Genomic DNA, 19,802 nt, shown 5'->3' on the forward strand with positions numbered 1-19,802 from the left:
AGCCCTATATTATCTTATTAGGCTATTCCAATTTAATCTATTGATAAAATTTAAAACTAAAGATGAAGCATACATTGAATAAGATTTGGGGGGTGGGGGGGGGGTGGCTCTTTAAAGGTGCAGATATGACAATATGCAGATTTAAATATATCAGAGCTGATTTAACACAGATATATTTCTTCAGAATAAATTATATTTACAGCACACACACACCAAAAACATTCCGGACAAGCAACTTTTTTACTCGGACAAGTGAATGACAGATTTACTTGTCCAGAGGACAAGCACATGAAAAGGCTTAATGTCGAGCCCTGAGTGAGTCGGAGTTGATAGCAATGACAAAGTGCCAAGGTTATTATTCACCTTATTAGGGCTAAGGGCTATGGTTAGGATAACTCAAGGGCTAGGGTTAAGATAAGGACAACTGAAACTCAACTCGACACTACAAAAAAAACATAATTGACAATGACAATAGGCCTACTTAATGATAACAATTAAACATTAGTGTACCTAAGATGTATGATGGGTGTGACAGTGTCACACTTATACCTTATAGTAAGTAGTAAGTGGTGCTTTACATACCCCGCCCACCCCACCACACCCCCAAAAAAAGGGCTGCTGCTTGATGTCGTGATGGTAGTAAAAAATATTGTGGAGGTGGTAAAAAAGGTAGTAAAAGGTAGTAAATTCATCTCTATGATTCCTGCATATACCCTGTACATGCACAACTTTAGTTTTTTAATCGGACTGAATTCATCCCGATTGATGAATCTGAGCGTAGTGTTAGCATGAGCGCTAAACATGAGATGGTTGATGTGTGTGTTTATATCACAAGCTTCAAATCAGAATTGATTGTTTGTCATGCGCTCACTGCACGATTATACAGAGTTTCCTGATGTCTGCGCATAATAACTGTTCTCCTACATCAGTTCTTTATTTGTTTTAAACAGCAGACTTAATATTTATCCATTTCTGGTCATAATTTGGAGATAATGATGATATGAGCCGTTGTGCCGCTGCTAATATTCATCACACAGTAAAAATGCCCAAAACCAGATGTGTGTGGATGAGAGTCTGAAGCAGCACTGGTGGACCGTTGTCCTGCTCCACTTCACACACGCAGAAGAGGAGGATTATATAGGAGGACGAGACACTCGTTTATACCACACTTTATTCAGCAGGAGAACAGCTCGTTCAGCGCGTCATTACGCTATATCTACATCATTACGCTATTTCTACGTCATTACGCTATTTCTACTTCATTACGCTATTTCTACATCATTACGCTATATCTACATCATTATGCTATATCTACATCATTACGCTATTTCTACGTCATTACGCTATTTCTACATCATTACGCTATTTCTACGTCATTACGCTATTTCTACATCATTACGCCATTTCTACATCATTACGCCATATCTACGTCATTACGCTATTTCTACTTCATTACGCCATTTCTACATCATTACGCCATATCTACGTCATTACGTTATTTCTACTTCATTACGCCATATCTACGTCATTACGCTATTTCTACTTCATTACGCCATTTCTACATCATTACACCATATCTACGTCATTACGCTATTTCTACATCATTACGCCATATCTACGTCATTTCGCTATTTCTACTTCATTACGCCATATCTACGTCATTACGCTATTTCTACTTCATTACGCCATTTCTACTTCATTACGCCATTTCTACATCATTACGCCATATCTACGTCATTACGCTATTTCTACATCATTACGCCATATCTACGTCATTACGCTATTTCTACTTCATTACGCCATTTCTACATCATTACGCCATTTCTACGTCATTACGCTATTTCTACGTCATTACGCTATTTCTACATCATTACGCTATTTCTACATCATTACGCCATTTCTACGTCATTATGCTATTTCTACGTCATTACGCTATTTCTACGTCATTACGCCATATCTACATCATTACGCCATTTCTACATCATTACGCCATTTCTACGTCATTACGCTATTTCTACGTCATTACGCTATATCTACATCATTACGCTATATCTACATCATTACGCTATTTCTACATCATTACGCTATTTCTACATCATTACGCTATTTCTACATCATTACGCTATATATGTAAGAGGAATCTCAAAAAATTTAATGAACAGGGCTTTTGCCATGATTTGTTTAATTGTGATTGGAGTAGAATAGAGCTGATTCCCGATGTGGAGTCAGCCTGGATCTTTTTCCGGGATAGTTTTTTACAAGTAATAAATAGACACGCCCCACTAAAGAGATTCAGAGTAAAGGGGCGGGATAATCCCTGGTTTTCCTCTGAGCTTGGAGATATTCTTCATGACCGCAATTTAGCTTGGGCCAAAGCAAGAAAAACGGGCTCTTCGTCTGATTGGCTTGTTTTCAGGCAGTTAAGAAATAAATGTTCTTCTTTTATTAAGAAAGCAAAATCTGACTTTTATCTGTCAGCCACTACTAACACCTTAAATGATCCCAGAACATTTTGGAAGGCTATAAAATTACTTTCTTTAAACAAAGATAGTATTAATGCTCCTTCTTTTATTATGAAAGAGTCTGTAGTAGTTCATGACAAGCTGGAGATATTGAACCATTTTAATGAGCATTTTATTCAGTCTGGTTCTTTGTTTGACACTGCTTGTCCTTATACTGTGACACCTTGTGGAGATGTACCAGTCTCTACAAGTGTCTTTAATTTCACTCTATTCTTAGTGGCTGACGTTCAAAAAGCCCTAAAAGGGCTGGCTCCTGAAAAACCTCCAGGACCTGATCTTATAGAGCCTTACTTCTTAAAAATAGCTGCTGATTGTGTAGCACAGCCTCTAACGTACCTTTTTAATCTTACTTTAGAGAGCAACACTATTCCCAAAATATGGAAATCTGCATTTGTTTGTCCATTATTGAAAGGGGGTGACCCGTCAAATTTAAATAATTACAGGCCAATTTCTAAGTTGTCTGTTTTGGCCAAAACGCTTGAATCCCTGGTGAGTGATCAGATGAAAGACTTCTTGCATGTACAGGACATTTTATCCCCATTTCAGTCAGGTTTTAGAAAAAAACATAGTACCATCACAGCTGCAATGAAGGTGATAAATGACATCTCTGTTGCTCGTGACAAGAAGCAGCACTGTGCATCACTTTTTATTGATTTGTCAAAAGCTTTTGATACGGTTGATCATGATGTTTTAAAGATTAGGCTTCTTAATTCGGGGTTTTCAGAGAATACTGTCTCTTGGTTCTCAAACTATCTTAGTGATAGAACCCAGTGTATTAAGCATGATGGTGTTCAATCTGGTATTTTACCAATCCTTAAAGGGGTTCCACAAGGCTCTGTGTTAGGCCCTCTTTTATTTACTATTTATATAAATAATCTTAATCGGCATGTGTCTGATGCAAACTTTCATTTTTATGCAGATGACACAGTTATTTACTGCTGTGCACCCTCCCTTAAACAAGCCATTGCACATTTACAGAATGCCTTCACTGTGGTCCAAAACACTTTGCTACAGCTGAAACTTGTGCTCAATGCAGACAAAACCAAATGTATGCTTTTCACGGGCCCTCGGAATAGACCATTTACATTTAGTCATTTAGCAGACGCCTTTATCCAAAGCGACTTACAAATTAGGACAAAAATTCAGCGAGTCATCATAAAGAGGCAAAAACAACAACAACGCAAGAAGTGCTCAAAATACGAAGTTCGGCCCTCTTTTATTAGTTCAGACCACTGAATGTTCCCTCAGTGATTACTCTTGACGGACGTGAAATACAGACTGTTACAACTTATAAGTATCTTGGTATTGTTATTGATGATTGCCTATCATTTAAGCCTCATGTTCACTGTCTAGTGAGAAAGTTGAGGCTAAAATTGGGTTTTTACTTTCGAAATAAGCTGTGCTTTTCTTTTAATGTTAAAAAACGGTTAGTGGCATCAACTTTTTTATCTGTGCTGGACTATGGTGATATATTATATGCATTAATCTGCTCAATGCCTTCATATGATTGACACAGCCTATCATGCATCGCTGAGATTTATTACTAATTGTAAAGCTCGCAGCCATCACTGTGAGCTGTACTCTCGTGTAGGGTGGTCTTCTCTGGCCACACGGAGGCTTTGTCATTGGTATACATTTATATATAAGGCTATTCTTGGTGTGCTTCCATCCTATTTATGTTCACTTCTTATGAAAAAAAGTGCTGGTCATTATTCTCTCCGTTCTCAGGCTGTTGTTTTGCTTTCTGTCCCACATGTTAGAACTGAGCTGGGTAAAAAGGCCTTTGTTTATTCTGCTCCCTTTACATGGAATTTGCTGCAGAACAACTTAAAACTTAGTAAATTGATTCCTTTGAGTGTTTTTAAGTTAAGAATGAGATGTTTTGAGTTGGACTCCCTCACATGTCAATGTTTTAATTGAGATTTCATTGTAAGTGCATAATTGGCTTTCAAACTGTTTCTATTAATTTATTTGTTTTTATCTTCATGTTTTTTGTGTGTGTCTTGTACGTATGTAATGATGTGATGTAATTCTGCTGCCTATCTTGGCCAGGTCTCCCTTGCAAAAGAGATTTTTAATCTCAATGGGCTTTTCCTGGTTAAATAAAGGATACATAAAAAAATTAAAAAATATCTACATCATTACACTATTTCTACGTCATTACGCTATTTCTACGTCATTACTGTTTATCATCATTAGTGTGTACATGTTCTCTCGATAGGATTAGAATCGATCGATTAAGGCGTTTTACATGAAGGCTTTTCAGTGCGATTGAGCCGTCAGTCCCATTACTAACGGATTATTTGGTTGCATGTAAATGTAGCCAGTGTGTGTGTGTGCAGCGCTGAGACGGACCAGCAGGGGTCAGACTTACAGTCCTTGCGTGCGCCCAGGTGTGTGTGACGGGCGGCGTACAGACCCGCTGCAGCTGAAACACACACACACACACACACACACACACACACACAGCGGTTAGACATGTTCAGGATGTTTCTGCATCGGCTGATCATTAGATGTGATGAAACACTCACTGTTTGAGATGTCGTCTCCTGGACTCCTGGACACAATGGGAGAAAAGCAAGAAAAACATTAATGACTAGAGTAAACTGAGCTCTAGTGAGAGACCGCAACAATCATTTATAAAAACACAATCACATGAGTTAATTAGTTTCACACACAATGTCACAAGGACAGTTACTCACAGTTTGCTGGATTGAGCTGATTTACCCTGAGAATAAAAGACAAACAGCGCGTGTGAGTGTGTGTGTGAGTGTGTGTGTGTGTGTGTGTGTGTGTGAGTGTGTACATGTACACTGTATAAATAATTGATCAAAGTTGTAAATAAAGATTATTGAAGTATGTTTTACAAGAAAATTCTATTTTGTCTTTCTACTTCAAAATTTCACATTTAATTCAATGCATTACTTGCTGTTATTTATTTTTTACACGTCATGTCAGGAACGAGGCGAGACCAAAGTGAATAATACAAAACAATAACAAATAGTTGTATATATTATTTAAAGGCTCCTAATGTTGTTTTGGCGTCTCCTACAACAGGTTCACACACATCCAAGCTCAAACACACATTAATGTCCTCATAATCTCCACTGCAGCATCAGCTCTTTTCTCTGAAACGCCTCCATCAAAGATTCAGTCTCTCTAAGCTCCGCCTCTCTGAGAGCTGCTCTGCTGTGATTGGTCAGAAAGCAAACGCTCATTATCATATCTGAATCTCAGCTCTTGATCACAGTGATACGAACAGTAACGATGGCGTGGGTTTTACCGTATCAATCTCAGAAAACAGCGTCTTCTCCACATGAACAACACGAACCAAACTCTTCCAGTCTCAGATACACTACAGTGTTTGAGGGCGGAGCTAAGAGACGCTGCTCAGCCAATCAACACCACAGGCTGGCATTATGCTAATTAGTTACAAACCTACGCGAAACTTAATAACGTTACAAAATGAAAGGTCCGAAAAAGCATAATAGAAAGAAAAATGAATAGAAGACATTAAGATTTTAAGACATTTACATTTTTAAATATATCAGTGAAACATTTGTTTACTTTGAAATTAAATTAGAAATTTACTAGCAATTTCTGGATGTAAATGTTGTTTCTACACCAATTGTTTTTTTTCCCTTAAAGATTGTGAGTGAGTGTTTGACTGACCGACAGCAGATCCTCGTAGCGCGAGACGTCCTCCAGCGACACACGCGTCCTCTCCTGCTTACTGAGCGCTGAAACACACACACACACACACACACACACACACACGCACGCACGCACACACATAAAGAGATCGGACGCACACTTAAAGGATTACAAAATCTCCTGATAGTTTACTCTCGTCATCCAAGATGTTAATGTGTTTCTTTCTTCAGTGGAAAAGAAATGAAGGTTTTTGAGGAAAACGTTCCAGGATTTCCTCCATATAGTGTCTTCAATGGAGTCCAACGGGTCGAAGGTCCAGATGTGAGTTTCAGTGCAGCTTCAAAGTCTCGACACGATCCAGCCGAGGAATAGGAGTCTTATCTAGACAAACCAGCCGACATTTTATAAAGAAATCAACATTTATATACTTCATAACCACAGATGCTGGTCTTGCTCTCGCTGTGATGAGACACACATTAGGGCAATTCCACGCAAAACTGTCACATCCATAACGCCAACACAATGCCATGGTATTTAGTTGGCGTTATGGATGTGACAGTTTTGCGTGGAATTGCCCATTACGAAATGTAGAGAAGAGAGAAAAACTCAATCTCAGTTTCTCCTCCAACTTCAAAATCGTCCGACATCGTTGTTTTACCTTTTATTTATTTGTTTCTTTGTAAATGGCGTTTGACTCAGTCTTTGCAGGTTCTCTTAGTAAACACTGGGTCTGTTCTTACGCCTACGTCACGCTTGACCTTTCACCCTGATGACGTAATGTGTGTCTCATCACAGCGAGAGCAAGACCAGCATCTGTGGTTATAAAGTATATAAATGTTGATTTCTTTATAAAATGTCGGCTGGTTTGTCTAGATAAGACTCCTATTCCTCGGCTGGATCGTGTCGAGACTTTGAAGCTGCACTGAAACTCACATCTGGACCTTCGACCCGTTGGACTCCATTGAAGTCACTATATGGAGGAAATCCTGGAACGTTTTCCTCAAAAACCTTCATTTCTTTTCCACTGAAGAAAGAAACACATGAACATCTTGGATGACGAGAGTAAACTATCAGGAGATTTTGATTCTGAAGTGAACGACTCCTTTAAAATGAGTGTGTGAAGGAGTTCAGCGTGAGATCTGTGTTCATGATGTCATCAGCGAGCTGCTGAAACGGCGTATGTTTACAGCGTTCACTGGTGTGTGTGTGCAACTCACTGGACTCTGGATGCAAGAAGGAAGGGTTTCTGTCGAACTCTGTGAATCCGGCGTACGAGTTCACCGTCCTCATGTGACCCTGCGACCCCGGCTGCGGAAACATACACACAACATCCGTCGAGATTGGGACACTCCTGAGGGAACCGTGGCATCTTTAGCGTTTAGAACTACACTGACCACATCTCGAGCCTTTCTGGACGGACTCGACTGGCGACCGCTCACCGCACTCTCTTTAGGGAATGACCTCTGACCCTCAGGCTCGTCCTTGTGACCCTCAGGCTCGTCCTTGTGACCTTTAGGCAAAAATGGCAGAATGAGTCCAAAGGCATTTAAACACTTGATCAGTGGATTACAGTCACCATGTGAAACGTTTCCCTCTGGTGACACTGATTAACACCCCGTCTCTAACCAAACCCCCAAACCAGCACCAGCCCGGGTTAGTGGAGTCTACCGCAGTCTCACACACACACACACGACAGCTCTTTATTCACTCCCGAGGGACGTTTAGTAAAAAGCGACCGGTTGAGATGAAACCACCTGAGGTCAGAGGTCACCCGTCTCACCCTCTCTAAAGGCCCCGATACACTTCAGACGAAATCCCTGACCCTAACTGCTGTGATGGCACTTCGCACAAAATCAGGACAGAACGAGTTTGTGTTTGGAGTTTTTCATGTTTAATACTTTTAATCTGATGCTTTAAAGAGGCTACATGCGATTTTCTGAAATTTAAACTCGCGACTGACACCTGTGGCCAAAAAACGGAACTGCTCTTCCTTTCTGCTCGCTCTCGTACGTGCACACTTCACAAGTCATCCGCTGCAAAGAAGTCAACATTATGTTTACAGAGGTAAGAACAGTCAAATACATATATTGTTTGAGAAACTAAGTTTGTTTGCTGACTAGCGGTGGTGGCAGAGTGATCTGAAACGTTTAACATGAACGCGCTTGACGTCACATCCGCAGACAGCGCGGGAAAAATCCGACCCGACAGAAAATAGAAAAAATAGGATACAGGCTTATAGGTGCACCCACTGTGAGCGGACAAGGTGTCAGTATGCTCATCAGGAGATGTTTGAGTCATAAATGGTAAAATAAAAAGGCTACTGTTACGTTTATTTTGGGGAAAAAGTTGCATATAGCCTCTTTAAAGCAAAGCGATCTACTGTATAAAGTGTTGTCTTAAATAAACGTGGCCAGATGATCAGACGCTTTCTTAACTGCTGTTTTAAGCACAGCACATACTCATCTAAACGTGGAAGGCACATTTATAAAGCAATGCGTTACTCGTTACATAAAAAAAAAGTAATCTGATGAATAATGCATGTTGCTTGTGACTACTTTATAGAAGAATCTGAAGCTGTAATTCTAACTAAAAGCAACACTGACACTATTTCTCATGTTTAATACTATAAATCTGCTGCTTTAAAGCAATTTATTGTAGAGATAGTTGTATAAATAAATGTGACCAGATGATCAGACGCTGTCTCACCTGCTGTTTTCTCACCGCTACTGTGTGTTTATTTTGTTATTCGGAAGAGAGCGCCGCACATATTTACATATTAATCTAAATGTGGAAGGCTCGCTAACAGTATATTGATGCTAAGGTATTTCAAACTTCTTTTTATCCCCAAGCAAAGAACTTCGGCGTGAGTATATCGGAGCCTTAACACACACAGGGGCATGCAGAGGGTCAAGGGTCAAGGTTAGGGCGGGGTTATGCGTCATTTATCCCCGATTCCCAGTGGTGGACCGAAGCCAAACCTCCGGTTCTCTGCCTGAGCCTGTGTAGCGCACGTCTGCAGCGGCCGTCCTTCATGAAGCGCCGGGGCCGGAGCTCAGGGGCCCGAGGGAGACCCGGGAGCGGCGTGTTTCTGTCGGGCCGGTCACTGGTGAGGTCTTGCTCTCTAACCTCATCATCATCATCATCAGAGAAGGCATGATTCACGTATCCCTCACACCCGGGCTCACTTATGACCAGCACTGGCAGGCCTTCATCAACACTCTCCTCATACTCACCCACAAAGGCCCCGAACTCCACGGCGCAGTGCGATGGCTCCGTCTGCGAGTGCCTGGAGTCTGCGAGCTGTGACGGCGTGCTGACGAAGAAGGTAGCCGATGCCGCTGGAGCGCTAACGAGGCTGCCATGACCCGTGTCTGAGCGAATGGAGCGTCTGTGCGAGTGAAAGCGTGTTAGCGACTGTGGGAAGGCGCAGCTGGAGGATCCCAACTCGACCGAGAACGGAGCGTGTCTATCCAGGCTCAAAGGAAGCTCCGCCCCCTGAAGCACTTCGGCTCCGCCCCCAAACAGCGACTCTGCTATGCTAGCGGCGGGCGGCAGGAACCCCACACTGCAGCGCACCAGCGCGCTCGACTTCGAGTGTCCCGTCAGGTCGGGCACCAGGTTCTTGGAGACGCTGAGCTCACGCGTGATCTGGTTGTGCACTTTGCTAGCCTCAGATGCGCGCTGGGCTGTTAGCGCCTTTAGCGTGTCCACCGTGAGCGCCGAGAGGTCCTGCAGGTGTCCGATCTGAGAGTCCAGCGTGTGCAAAGAGCGCTTGATGAAGTTCACCTTGTTTCCAACCTCCTTCAGCTGCACACACATCGTTTCCACCCTGAAACACACACACAGGCATATTTATGTTCATGTAGACTCTTCTCCAAATCTACTTTCACCATATTAAAGTTCTACAGTTTAAAAGCAACTTAATATTCAGTAATATAGCACTGACACTATCAGATGAGAACAAAACATGGAATAAATTAATCTTAAGAGTAATGACATATAGTCTTCTGTAAAAATCTCCCAGACCTGTCGGACGTGAGTCTGATTCTCTCTTCACTCCCAGAGTGAAACTGATCGTCTTTCTCGTGGAAGTACGTCTCTACGCACTGCTCCTCAAAATCGTGCAGCTTCTTCTGGTCCTCCTCGGTCAGGAAGAGCTCTACGGGCAAAAGGCATCACGTTTAAAGCTTAAAAAAAATGAATACCATATGGCCAAATCAATTAAATCATCGCCTTTTGAAATTTTATATTGACATCAAGCTATATCACAATTCCTGGTTTTTGAACCCCAAATTTCAGATATCCTGAAATGATAATTAAGACTATTGTTATACCATTTAGGATATTTAAGTCTGATACAGATGAATTTAAGAGTTTTAGAGGACACATTAGACAGTGTAACTGTCAGTGTAACCGTCAGTGTAACAGCGTAACCGTCAGTGTAACCGTGTAACTATCCATGTAACTGTATGTGTAACAGTCAGTGTAACTGTGTAACCGTCAGTGCAACAGTGTAACCGTCCGTGTAACTGTCAGTGTAACCGTCAGTGCAACAGTGTAACTGTACGTGTAACTGTCAGTGTAACCGTGTAACAGTCAGTGTAACTGTTTGTGTAACAGTCAGTGTAACTGTATGTGTAACAGTCAGTGTAACTGTATGTGTAACAGTCAGTGCAACAGCGTAACCGTCAGTGTAACCGTGTAACTGCCAGTGTAACCGTACATGTAACTGTCAGTGTAACAGTGTAACTGTCAGTGTAACAGCGTAACTGTCAGTGCAACCGTGTAACTGCCAGTGTAACCGTACGTGTAACTGTCAGTGTAACAGTCATTGTAACTCATGTAACTGTCATTGTAACTTGTGTAACAGTCAGTGTAACTGTCATTGTAACAGTGCAACAGTCAGTGTAACTGTCATTGTAACAGTGCAACAGTCAGTGTAACTGTCAGTGTAACTCGTGTAACTGTCAGTGTAACTCATGTAACTGTCAGTGTAACTCATGTAACTGTCAGTGTAACTCATGTAACTGTCAGTGTAACTCGTGTAACTGTCAGTGTAACTTGTGTAACTGTCAGTGTAACAGTGCAACAGTCAGTGTAACTCATGTAACTGTCAGTGTAACTCATGTAACTGTCAGTGTAACTGTTAGTGTTGTCAGTGTAACTCATGTAACAGTCAGTGTAACTCATGTAACTGTCAGTGTAACTCGTGCAACAGTCAGTGTAACTCATGTAACTGTCAGTGTAACAGTGCAACAGTCAGTGTAACTCGTGTAACTGTCATTGTAACTTGTGTAACTGTCAGTGTAACTGTCAGTGTAACTCGTGCAACAGTCAGTGTAACTCATGTAACTGTCAGTGTAACTGTCATTGTAACTCGTGTAACTGTCAGTGTAACTGTTAGTGTTGTCAGTGTAACAGTCAGTGTAACTCATGTAACTGTCAGTGTAACAGTGCGACAGTCAGTGTAACTCATGTAACTGTCAGTGTAACAGTGCAACAGTCAGTGTAACTCATGTAACTGTCAGTGTAACAGTGCAACAGTCAGTGTAACTCGTGTAACTGTCATTGTAACTCGTGCAACAGTCAGTGTAACTCATGTAACTGTCAGTGTAACTCGTGCAACAGTCAGTGTAACTCATGTAACTGTCAGTGTAACTGTCATTGTAACTCGTGTAACTGTCAGTGTAACTGTTAGTGTTGTCAGTGTAACAGTCAGTGTAACTCATGTAACTGTCAGTGTAACAGTGCGACAGTCAGTGTAACTCATGTAACTGTCAGTGTAACAGTGCAACAGTCAGTGTAACTCGTGTAACTGTCATTGTAACTCGTGTAACTGTCAGTGTAACTGTTAGTGTTGTCAGTGTAACAGTTACACTGACATTTACATCAGTTACACTGACAGTTACATGAGTTACACTGACTGTTGCACAGTTACACTGACAACACTAACAGTTACACTGACAGTTACACGAGTTACAGTGTAACAGTGTAACTGTCAGTGTAACTGATGTAACTGTCAGTGTAACAGTGTAACTGTCAGTGTAACAGTGCAACAGTCATTGTAACTCGTGTAACTGTCAGTGTAACTGTTAGTGTTGTCAGTGTAACAGTGCAACAGTCAGTGTAACTCATGTAACTGTCAGTGTAACTGATGTAAATGTCAGTGTAACAGTGCAACAGTCAGTGTAACTCGTGTAACTGTCTGTGTAACTGTTAGTGTTGTCAGTGTAACAGTGTAACAGTCAGTGTTTACTGTCAGTGTAACTTAGTTTTAGACAGGTTACTTGGTCCGTAGGTGCTGCTGTCCTTCTTCCTCTTCCTGCAGATGGACGACAGGACCGACGCCATGTGGCTGAGCAGAATCAGCGGCGGCGGCAGAATGGGCTTGTCGTGATACGCCATGATGAAGTGGTAGCGCTGATACTTCCACACTAGGTTAGATATGGACTTCACCTGCAGGTACACGTTACTGCAGAGAAACGGCACGGTCAGTTATCATGACGAGCGGAGAACACGCGCGGGCGGGCGTAGCGGCGGGTCACTCACTTGAAGAAGGCGATGAGCAGGTTCACCATCAGTATGTACTGGACGAACAGATAGACGGCCTGCAGCAGCGGCGTCAGCCACACTCCCGTGTCACACAGCTGCTTAGCGTGATCCTCGCTCGAGTTCGCACACACTGCAAACACACACGTCACATGTGACTGAGGCTGATGACATCACTAGCATTACTATGTGCTACATACAACTTTTCATTTTAGCAATGCTGAAATCAACATCAGCTAAGATTAATAAATTCTGTAGAAATATTTTTAATTGTTAGTTCATTAAGGTTAACTAATGTTAACAAATGAAACCTTATTGTAAAGTGTTTTCCGTTAATTTAATGATGTTTTAGCAGATCTTAGGGATCGGGTTAGTTAGGGTTGGTTAGTTTTTCCCCCACGTTACAGAGAATTTGGAAAGGGTTTAAAAGTGTTTGATTGTAATGTTAGATAAATGTTGTGTTAACGCTAGTTTTGTGTTGTTCTGTGTGCGAGTCTCCAGGGGTTTACCGTCAATCTCGTACGCATAAACTTCACCGTACATCATCCAGTAGGGCTGGAAAACCACATCTTTGGCCAAAGTCCATGAAGGCTCCTCATTTGGGTACAAAATGGCTTTACGAGGAACCCCGAAACTCAGCAGCACAACAGCCATAATGACCACGATATAGAACATGTTGGCCACCTGTGCAAAGAGCGAACAAACACGCCGATCGACAACATGTACTCAACACCGCATGAGCTCACCAGCAGTGATGGGGAAAGTTATTTTTTAAAAGTAATGTTATGATACTGTTGTAATGCGTTACTTGTTACATTATAAAACGAATCTGATTACGTAATGGCCGTCACTTGTAACGCGTTACATTATAAAAATGATCTTATTACGTAATGGCCGTTACTTGTAACATTAAAAAAGTAATCTGATTACATAATGCCTGTTACTTGTAACACAACACCCACAACACTCTTCACAAGCGCTCACCATCTTCCCGATCATCATGACGTACGGCCCTGCCTGCTGATTGACAGCCAGAATATCCAGCAGCCGCACGTACCAGAAGATGATGTTCAAGCAGTAAACGATCCGGCCTGCGACAGACACGCTAGGATCGCCGAAGCGCAGGCCGAAGCCCACGAAGAACATTAGGATGGCCAGGAAGTCAGAAATGTTGAAGTAGTCACTGAACCACACTTTAATCTTCTGACTGATTTTCCCTCCTTCAGACATGAACATCTAGAGAGGAAACACACAAATACACACAATACAGACAATCATCAGAAGGCAGGGTTAGCGCTCAGCTGAAACATTTCTGATGTGCCCCACTCAAACATCTGAACACACACACCTCTCGTATCTTCTCCACCGCGAGCGTGAAGATGTACAGAATGACGATCCACTCCTGAGGAGACGGAAGCGGCTCCATTTTCACCAACACCACGAATGAATACAGCATCAGGAACCCGATATAAAAGAGCTGCAACACAAAACTATTATATGAAAACAGTGTTGAGAAGAGTGAAGCTTCACTAGAGCTCAGATCTCCTCACAGACACACAGCAGATCACGTTCAGCCAGTCTTCATGAAGGGTCAGTTTAGATCTTAAGTTTCTCACAGTTTAGAGACAAATATCACAATCTAGTATCACAGAGAGACGGGGAATAAACACAGACTGCATCATAGTCTCCTCGATTTAGATCAAATGTCTATGAAATCAATTTGATTTTGTCACCAAATTCTGTGTAAATTTTTCTATGTTCTGTGTTTTATGATAGTCAACAACAAAAACGGTGATAATCAAATGAATTCAATAACTATTTTAAATTATAACCAAATGAAACAATTCCTTTACTAGAGTGCATTGCATTTCTGTCATAATGTTTTCAAGTTAAACCAATCATTTATTTGGTGGTTTCTAGTGAAGAAGTGAGTTTCTGTGTGTATTTGATTTAATGTACTTTTTTGATTTATTAATCCAAAAATGGCCAAATTCTGTGACATTTTGCTTTACAGTAAATGCTATGACTGGATTTTCTGCATCACAGAACTCTAGGTATCAGCTGTGTGTTTGACCCAATTGCGCAGTTGCTCAAGAATTGTTTACTGTGGCCGAGCGATCAAAGAGTCATGATGATTCATATCACACACACACAACAATCATTTGCTTTTCAGAAAATCTTTAATTCACATTCACCTCAACACACTTCAGCTTATGAGAAACAACAGATGAATGATCAACCAGCGCTGCGCACACACACACACACAGTTGAAATGTCACTAGTAAACCTTCCACTAGTTCTGAGATGTTTATCTGTGTAACACAGTGAGTTTATGCAGGAACGAGTGTCTCTGATACTATCGCATGGGAACAACAATCCAGAACACTTATTAAAGAGTTGAACATGACACACACACACACAGACACACAGACACACACACACACACACACAGAGAGCGTGAGAAAAGGGTCATACGTACCGTGTTGAACCAGAACTTGACGATGGGCGCGTGGTAAAACGCGTAGAACTTGCGAGTGATGGGTAATCGGCGTGAGCGGACGTGGACCTCCGATTCACTTTTCATTTCTGCGTTCTCGTTCATACGCACTTCCTTAAACACATCCTGACACACAAACACACAGCTGTCAAAACACTGCAACAAATGCAGATGTTCTTCCTCAGGGTTCCTGCCTCGTTTTCCAGCACAAACACAAACAAATTATTAAATCAAGACACATTTACTGGAGATATTAAGTCTTATTTACTGAACAATTGATGAAAATTAAGTTTGTGCTGAAAACAAGAACAAATATCTGCCAATGGAGTCAGAAAAATAAACCTAATTCAAAGGGAAAACTAGATTATTTTGTTCTTGTTTTCAGCACAAACTTTTGTTTCAGTAAACAAGGCTTAGTGATGTTCTTCCTCAGTGTTTCTGTCTCGTATATCTAAAATATCTAAACATTGTTAAATCAAGAGACATTTACTGGAGAAGCGAAATGACTGAAGATATTAAGTCTTGTTTACTGAAAAGTTTAGGTTTAAAATAAGAACTAATATCTGCCAATGGAGTCAGAAAAACAAAAACTTAATTTAAAGAGAAACAAGATTATTTTTGTGACTCCATTGATATTAGTTCTTATTTTAAACCTAAACTTTTCAGTAAACAAGACTTAATATCTTCAGTCATTTCGCTTCTTCTCCAGTAAATGTGTCTTGATGTAAGAATGTTTTGATATTTGTGCTGGAAAACGAGACAGAAACACTGATCATTTGTTCCAGTGCGATTGTGCAAGAACACTTAAACACACACTTGTGTAAAGATTGACAGTTTTCTGAGGATCAGTGGGCAGAGCGACGGCCAAGGCACGCTATCAGACGTGAAGCGTGTTAAACATCTCCTCAGGGGTTTGCGTTTACCATCTGTATGTCGTCCGGGTTCTGCAGGTTGTGCTCGCTGTCCTCCATGCTCTGGTGGGCGTCCTGAGACTGGGGAATGTGGGACATCTCCGCTTTGGTCTTGTACTCCAGCAAGAGGATGGCAGGAGGAACGAGGATGCTCAGGATCACCTGCACACACACACACACAATGCATTCTTACGCCGGTTTCACACCGCAAGCGTCAGCAGCCCGTATTTTTTTCGGTGTCCATGTTATTCAATGAGTGCATTCACACCGCACGCAGAAGCGGCGCGGCAGCGCGTATCAGGAGCAGAGCAGGAACAGCAGTGCCGCGATAGTTTCGGCGCCCAGTCTATTTTTAACGCGCCGCTTACGCTGAATTAAAGTGACCATGCATTTTTCATGGCCAAAACACACAGCAACTTTACCCAAAAAGCGCATTGATGGTCTCTATTGTGTTTTAAACAGTCAGTCAAATGACCTTCATCAATTTAAAAAGAAAACAAATGTCCAAAAACAAACTTGTTGCAAACTACAAGTTTAAACAATTTATACTGCCAGTTTAGCTTAATTTACAGATTAATGTATATTAATACATTAATATAATAAGCTTTTTGACAAGTCTTTTCTCTTAAATGTATTTGAAAACAAAATAAAGCAATGCCAACTTACCCATTATAGAGTACTCTGTCTGTACACACGCCGCGCGTGACAAACGCTACTAGTGTGAAAGCAAAATGCGCGTGTCCTGCTCCCGCTCACCATACGCACTGCTCCTGCGCTGCTTATGCTCTGCTAACGCGTGCAGTGTGAAACCGGCGTTACACTTTGGATAAAGGCTTCTGCTAAATAGGGATGCGTTTTATTATCATCAGTATTATAGTTCATTTTTTACATTTCAAAACTTGTAATAAAGTTGAATTATTAAGTGTGTAATTCTTCTTGGTGTTTCTCTGCACTTCTACAGAATAAACGTATATCTGCAACTTCTCCATTTCGGCAAGGGCTGGTGTTTGGATTTTTACAGTTTTTTTATTCTTTTATGTAATTGGTATATTATAGGAGCCTATTTAATGATGAGTATGTTTTACTTTAGATCAATGTTTGTGTTTCTGAGGCTCTCATGATCATGAATCGTGAACGGTACTATATTTATATCGTCATTGATATTGTTATCACAATGAATACCAGAAAATAGACGTGTGTTATCGTACTTCTGCGGGGCATATTTGGCGTGTGTGTGTGACGCCCTCTGGTGTTCAGAGGGATATGTGGGGTGTGTGTGTGTGTGACGCCCTCTGGTGTTCAGAGGGATATGTGGGGTGTGTGTGTGTGTGTGTGTGTGTGTGTGTGTGTGTGTGTGTGTGAGACACCCTCTGGTGTTCAGATGGAGCAGCGTTTACTACCGATCAGTCATGCATAAAATGATCGCAGCCTTTGCTAAATCGCGTGCGGTTTCATTGCGATTAATTGTGCAACTCTACCAGAAAATATGGTGATATAGTCCATATCGCCCCTGCCGCCTGCTAACTGCATGATGAGTGTAATCAGGGCGCTGTACCTTGTACCAGGAGTTCTTGCGCATGTTGAGACGCCCCATCCACATGTCGGACAGCAGCATCTGTGTGCAGGTGTGAGCCACGAAGGGCCGGAGCCGCGACGACACCGCCAGCTTCAGACACGTGGAGTTGCTCCAGTTCTTCAGCTCGTACGTCAGCAGCTTCATGGCCATCGTCTCGTCCTGCCGGAACGACTGCTCCAGCAGATCCACCGCCAGCGTGCCGAACTCACTGATACACACACACACACACACTCATCACTACAGCACTTCATACCGTACAGCTTCACAGTAATGAACAGAATCAATAATGCACATCATCAAATATGAGATCATTCAGATTCAGCAGCTCTGGAAGACAATAGTGTCATTATTCAAGTCAAGTCAGCTTTATTTATACAGCGCTTTTTACAATACAGAGTGTTTCAGAGCAGCTTCACAGAGATAACAGGAAAATAATGCAACAGAGTTTGTTTCCAGAAGAAAATAGCATCACAGTCCAGCTTAAGTAAGTTCAGAGAGGTTTCATTTTTGTTGTGAAAAAGTTATTAATGTTCATTTATAAATATATAAAATAAAATAAAAATGGTGTCAATGCAGGAGATCAATAATATTGTTGAATATTAAATTAAATGTCCCCAACTAAGCAAGCCAAAAGCCAGTGGCGACAAAGGCGAAAAAAGGCAACAATTCAGATCGATTCTGTTCAAGTTTCTGACACCACAGTTCACTCAGAGCTTCATTTCCATTTCGATTCTGCTTATTGATTCCTAATTTCGATTCTAAGAAGATTTTTTTTAAACGTACATGTCATTTTCATTTAGTCTTATTGCAAAAGATTTAATTGTATCTGAATATCATAAACAAAAATCAACAAGCTAAAGAACACTGGAAAAACCACTAACCGAACTAATATAAACTTCAAGCTTTATTAAAGACAAGTAAACACTCTGTAATTAATTCTGCTGTCACTTTAAGAGCTGCACATATCCAATATACTGATACACATCTGTGAAGAACACAGAAAACAGAGTCTCTCACGCTTGAGTGGTTTAAAGTCAAACTGACATGTTCACAGAAGAATCAATAAGAGGAATTGAAATGTTCATTTTCTAACAAGTATCCGATTCCTGACCTCAAGTGTTTTCGATTCCCAGCCCTGACCGTGACTCACTTGGAATACTCCTTCAGCTCCTCCGAGGTGTCGTCCACCACGTCGCTCTTCTTGGCCTCGTAACCCATGGAGCGCAGCAGTTTGCAGGCCACCAGGGCTTTGGCGGTGGACTCCTCTCCGTGCTGCCAGAAGAACAGGGACATCTTCTGCCTCTTCATGAGCACAGCCCACACCAGCAGCTCGTTGAACGGGTACGGGAAGCGTCGAGTCTCGGGATCGTCGATGTCCACCACCTCCTCTCGGCTCTTCTTCTTCTGCTGCTCTGACGCCGAGTCCGGCTGAGGGACGACCAGACGGTTAGAGCAGAGATACGCACACTCAGTTAGAGCAGAGACACACTCTCTCACTCACTCACTCACTCACTCTCTCTCTCACACTCACTCTCTCTCACACTCACTCTCTCTCACACTCACTCTCTCTCACACTCACTCTCTCTCACACTCACACTCTCTCTCTCTCACACTCACTCTCTCTCTCTCACACTCACACTCTCTCTCTCTCACACTCACTCTCTCTCTCTCACACTCACTCTCTCTCTCTCACACTCACTCTCTCTCTCTCTCACACTCACTCTCACACTCACTCTCTCTCTCTCACACTCACTCTCTCTCTCTCTCTCTCTCTCACACTCACACTCTCTCTCTCTCACACTCACACTCACTCTCTCTCTCTCACACCCACTCTCTCTCTCTCACACTCACTCTCTCTCTCTCACACTCACTCTCACACTCACTCTCTCTCTCTCACACTCTCTCTCTCTCTCTCACACTCTCTCTCTCTCTCACACTCACTCTCTCTCTCTCTCTCACACTCACTCTCTCTCTCTCTCTCACACTCACTCTCTCTCTCTCACACTCACTCTCTCACACTCACTCTCTCTCTCTCACACTCACTCTCTCTCTCTCACACTCACTCTCTCTCTCTCACACTCACTCTCTCTCTC

At 41.9% G+C, this 19,802-nt stretch overlaps 1 protein-coding gene across 1 annotated transcript in view; it reads right to left on the reverse strand.

Annotated features, from left to right (window-relative positions):
- LOC309491811 (transient receptor potential cation channel subfamily M member 7-like) overlaps positions 1–19,201 on the reverse strand; it is a gene marked incomplete at its 5' end in the record, with an annotated part of 20,894 nt that extends 1,693 nt beyond the window's left edge. Inside the window, 17 exons of the mRNA XM_082190839.1 lie at positions 4,897–4,950; positions 5,054–5,079; positions 5,225–5,250; positions 6,195–6,262; positions 7,394–7,484; positions 7,571–7,686; positions 9,410–10,005; positions 10,203–10,335; positions 12,464–12,648; positions 12,726–12,858; positions 13,235–13,409; positions 13,710–13,961; positions 14,074–14,202; positions 15,205–15,348; positions 16,146–16,295; positions 17,689–17,917; positions 18,860–19,201. Coding sequence (XP_082046965.1) covers positions 4,897–4,950; positions 5,054–5,079; positions 5,225–5,250; positions 6,195–6,262; positions 7,394–7,484; positions 7,571–7,686; positions 9,410–10,005; positions 10,203–10,335; positions 12,464–12,648; positions 12,726–12,858; positions 13,235–13,409; positions 13,710–13,961; positions 14,074–14,202; positions 15,205–15,348; positions 16,146–16,295; positions 17,689–17,917; positions 18,860–19,201 — 2,849 coding nt within the window. The remainder of the gene's footprint in view (positions 1–4,896; positions 4,951–5,053; positions 5,080–5,224; positions 5,251–6,194; positions 6,263–7,393; positions 7,485–7,570; positions 7,687–9,409; positions 10,006–10,202; positions 10,336–12,463; positions 12,649–12,725; positions 12,859–13,234; positions 13,410–13,709; positions 13,962–14,073; positions 14,203–15,204; positions 15,349–16,145; positions 16,296–17,688; positions 17,918–18,859) is intronic.
- Between the last annotated feature and the right edge of the window lie 601 nt (positions 19,202–19,802).

This window comes from Leuciscus leuciscus (assembly GCF_965113295.1).
Source record: "Leuciscus leuciscus genome assembly, contig: HAP1_SCAFFOLD_593, whole genome shotgun sequence".
Classification (NCBI taxonomy): Eukaryota; Metazoa; Chordata; class Actinopteri; order Cypriniformes; family Leuciscidae; genus Leuciscus; species Leuciscus leuciscus.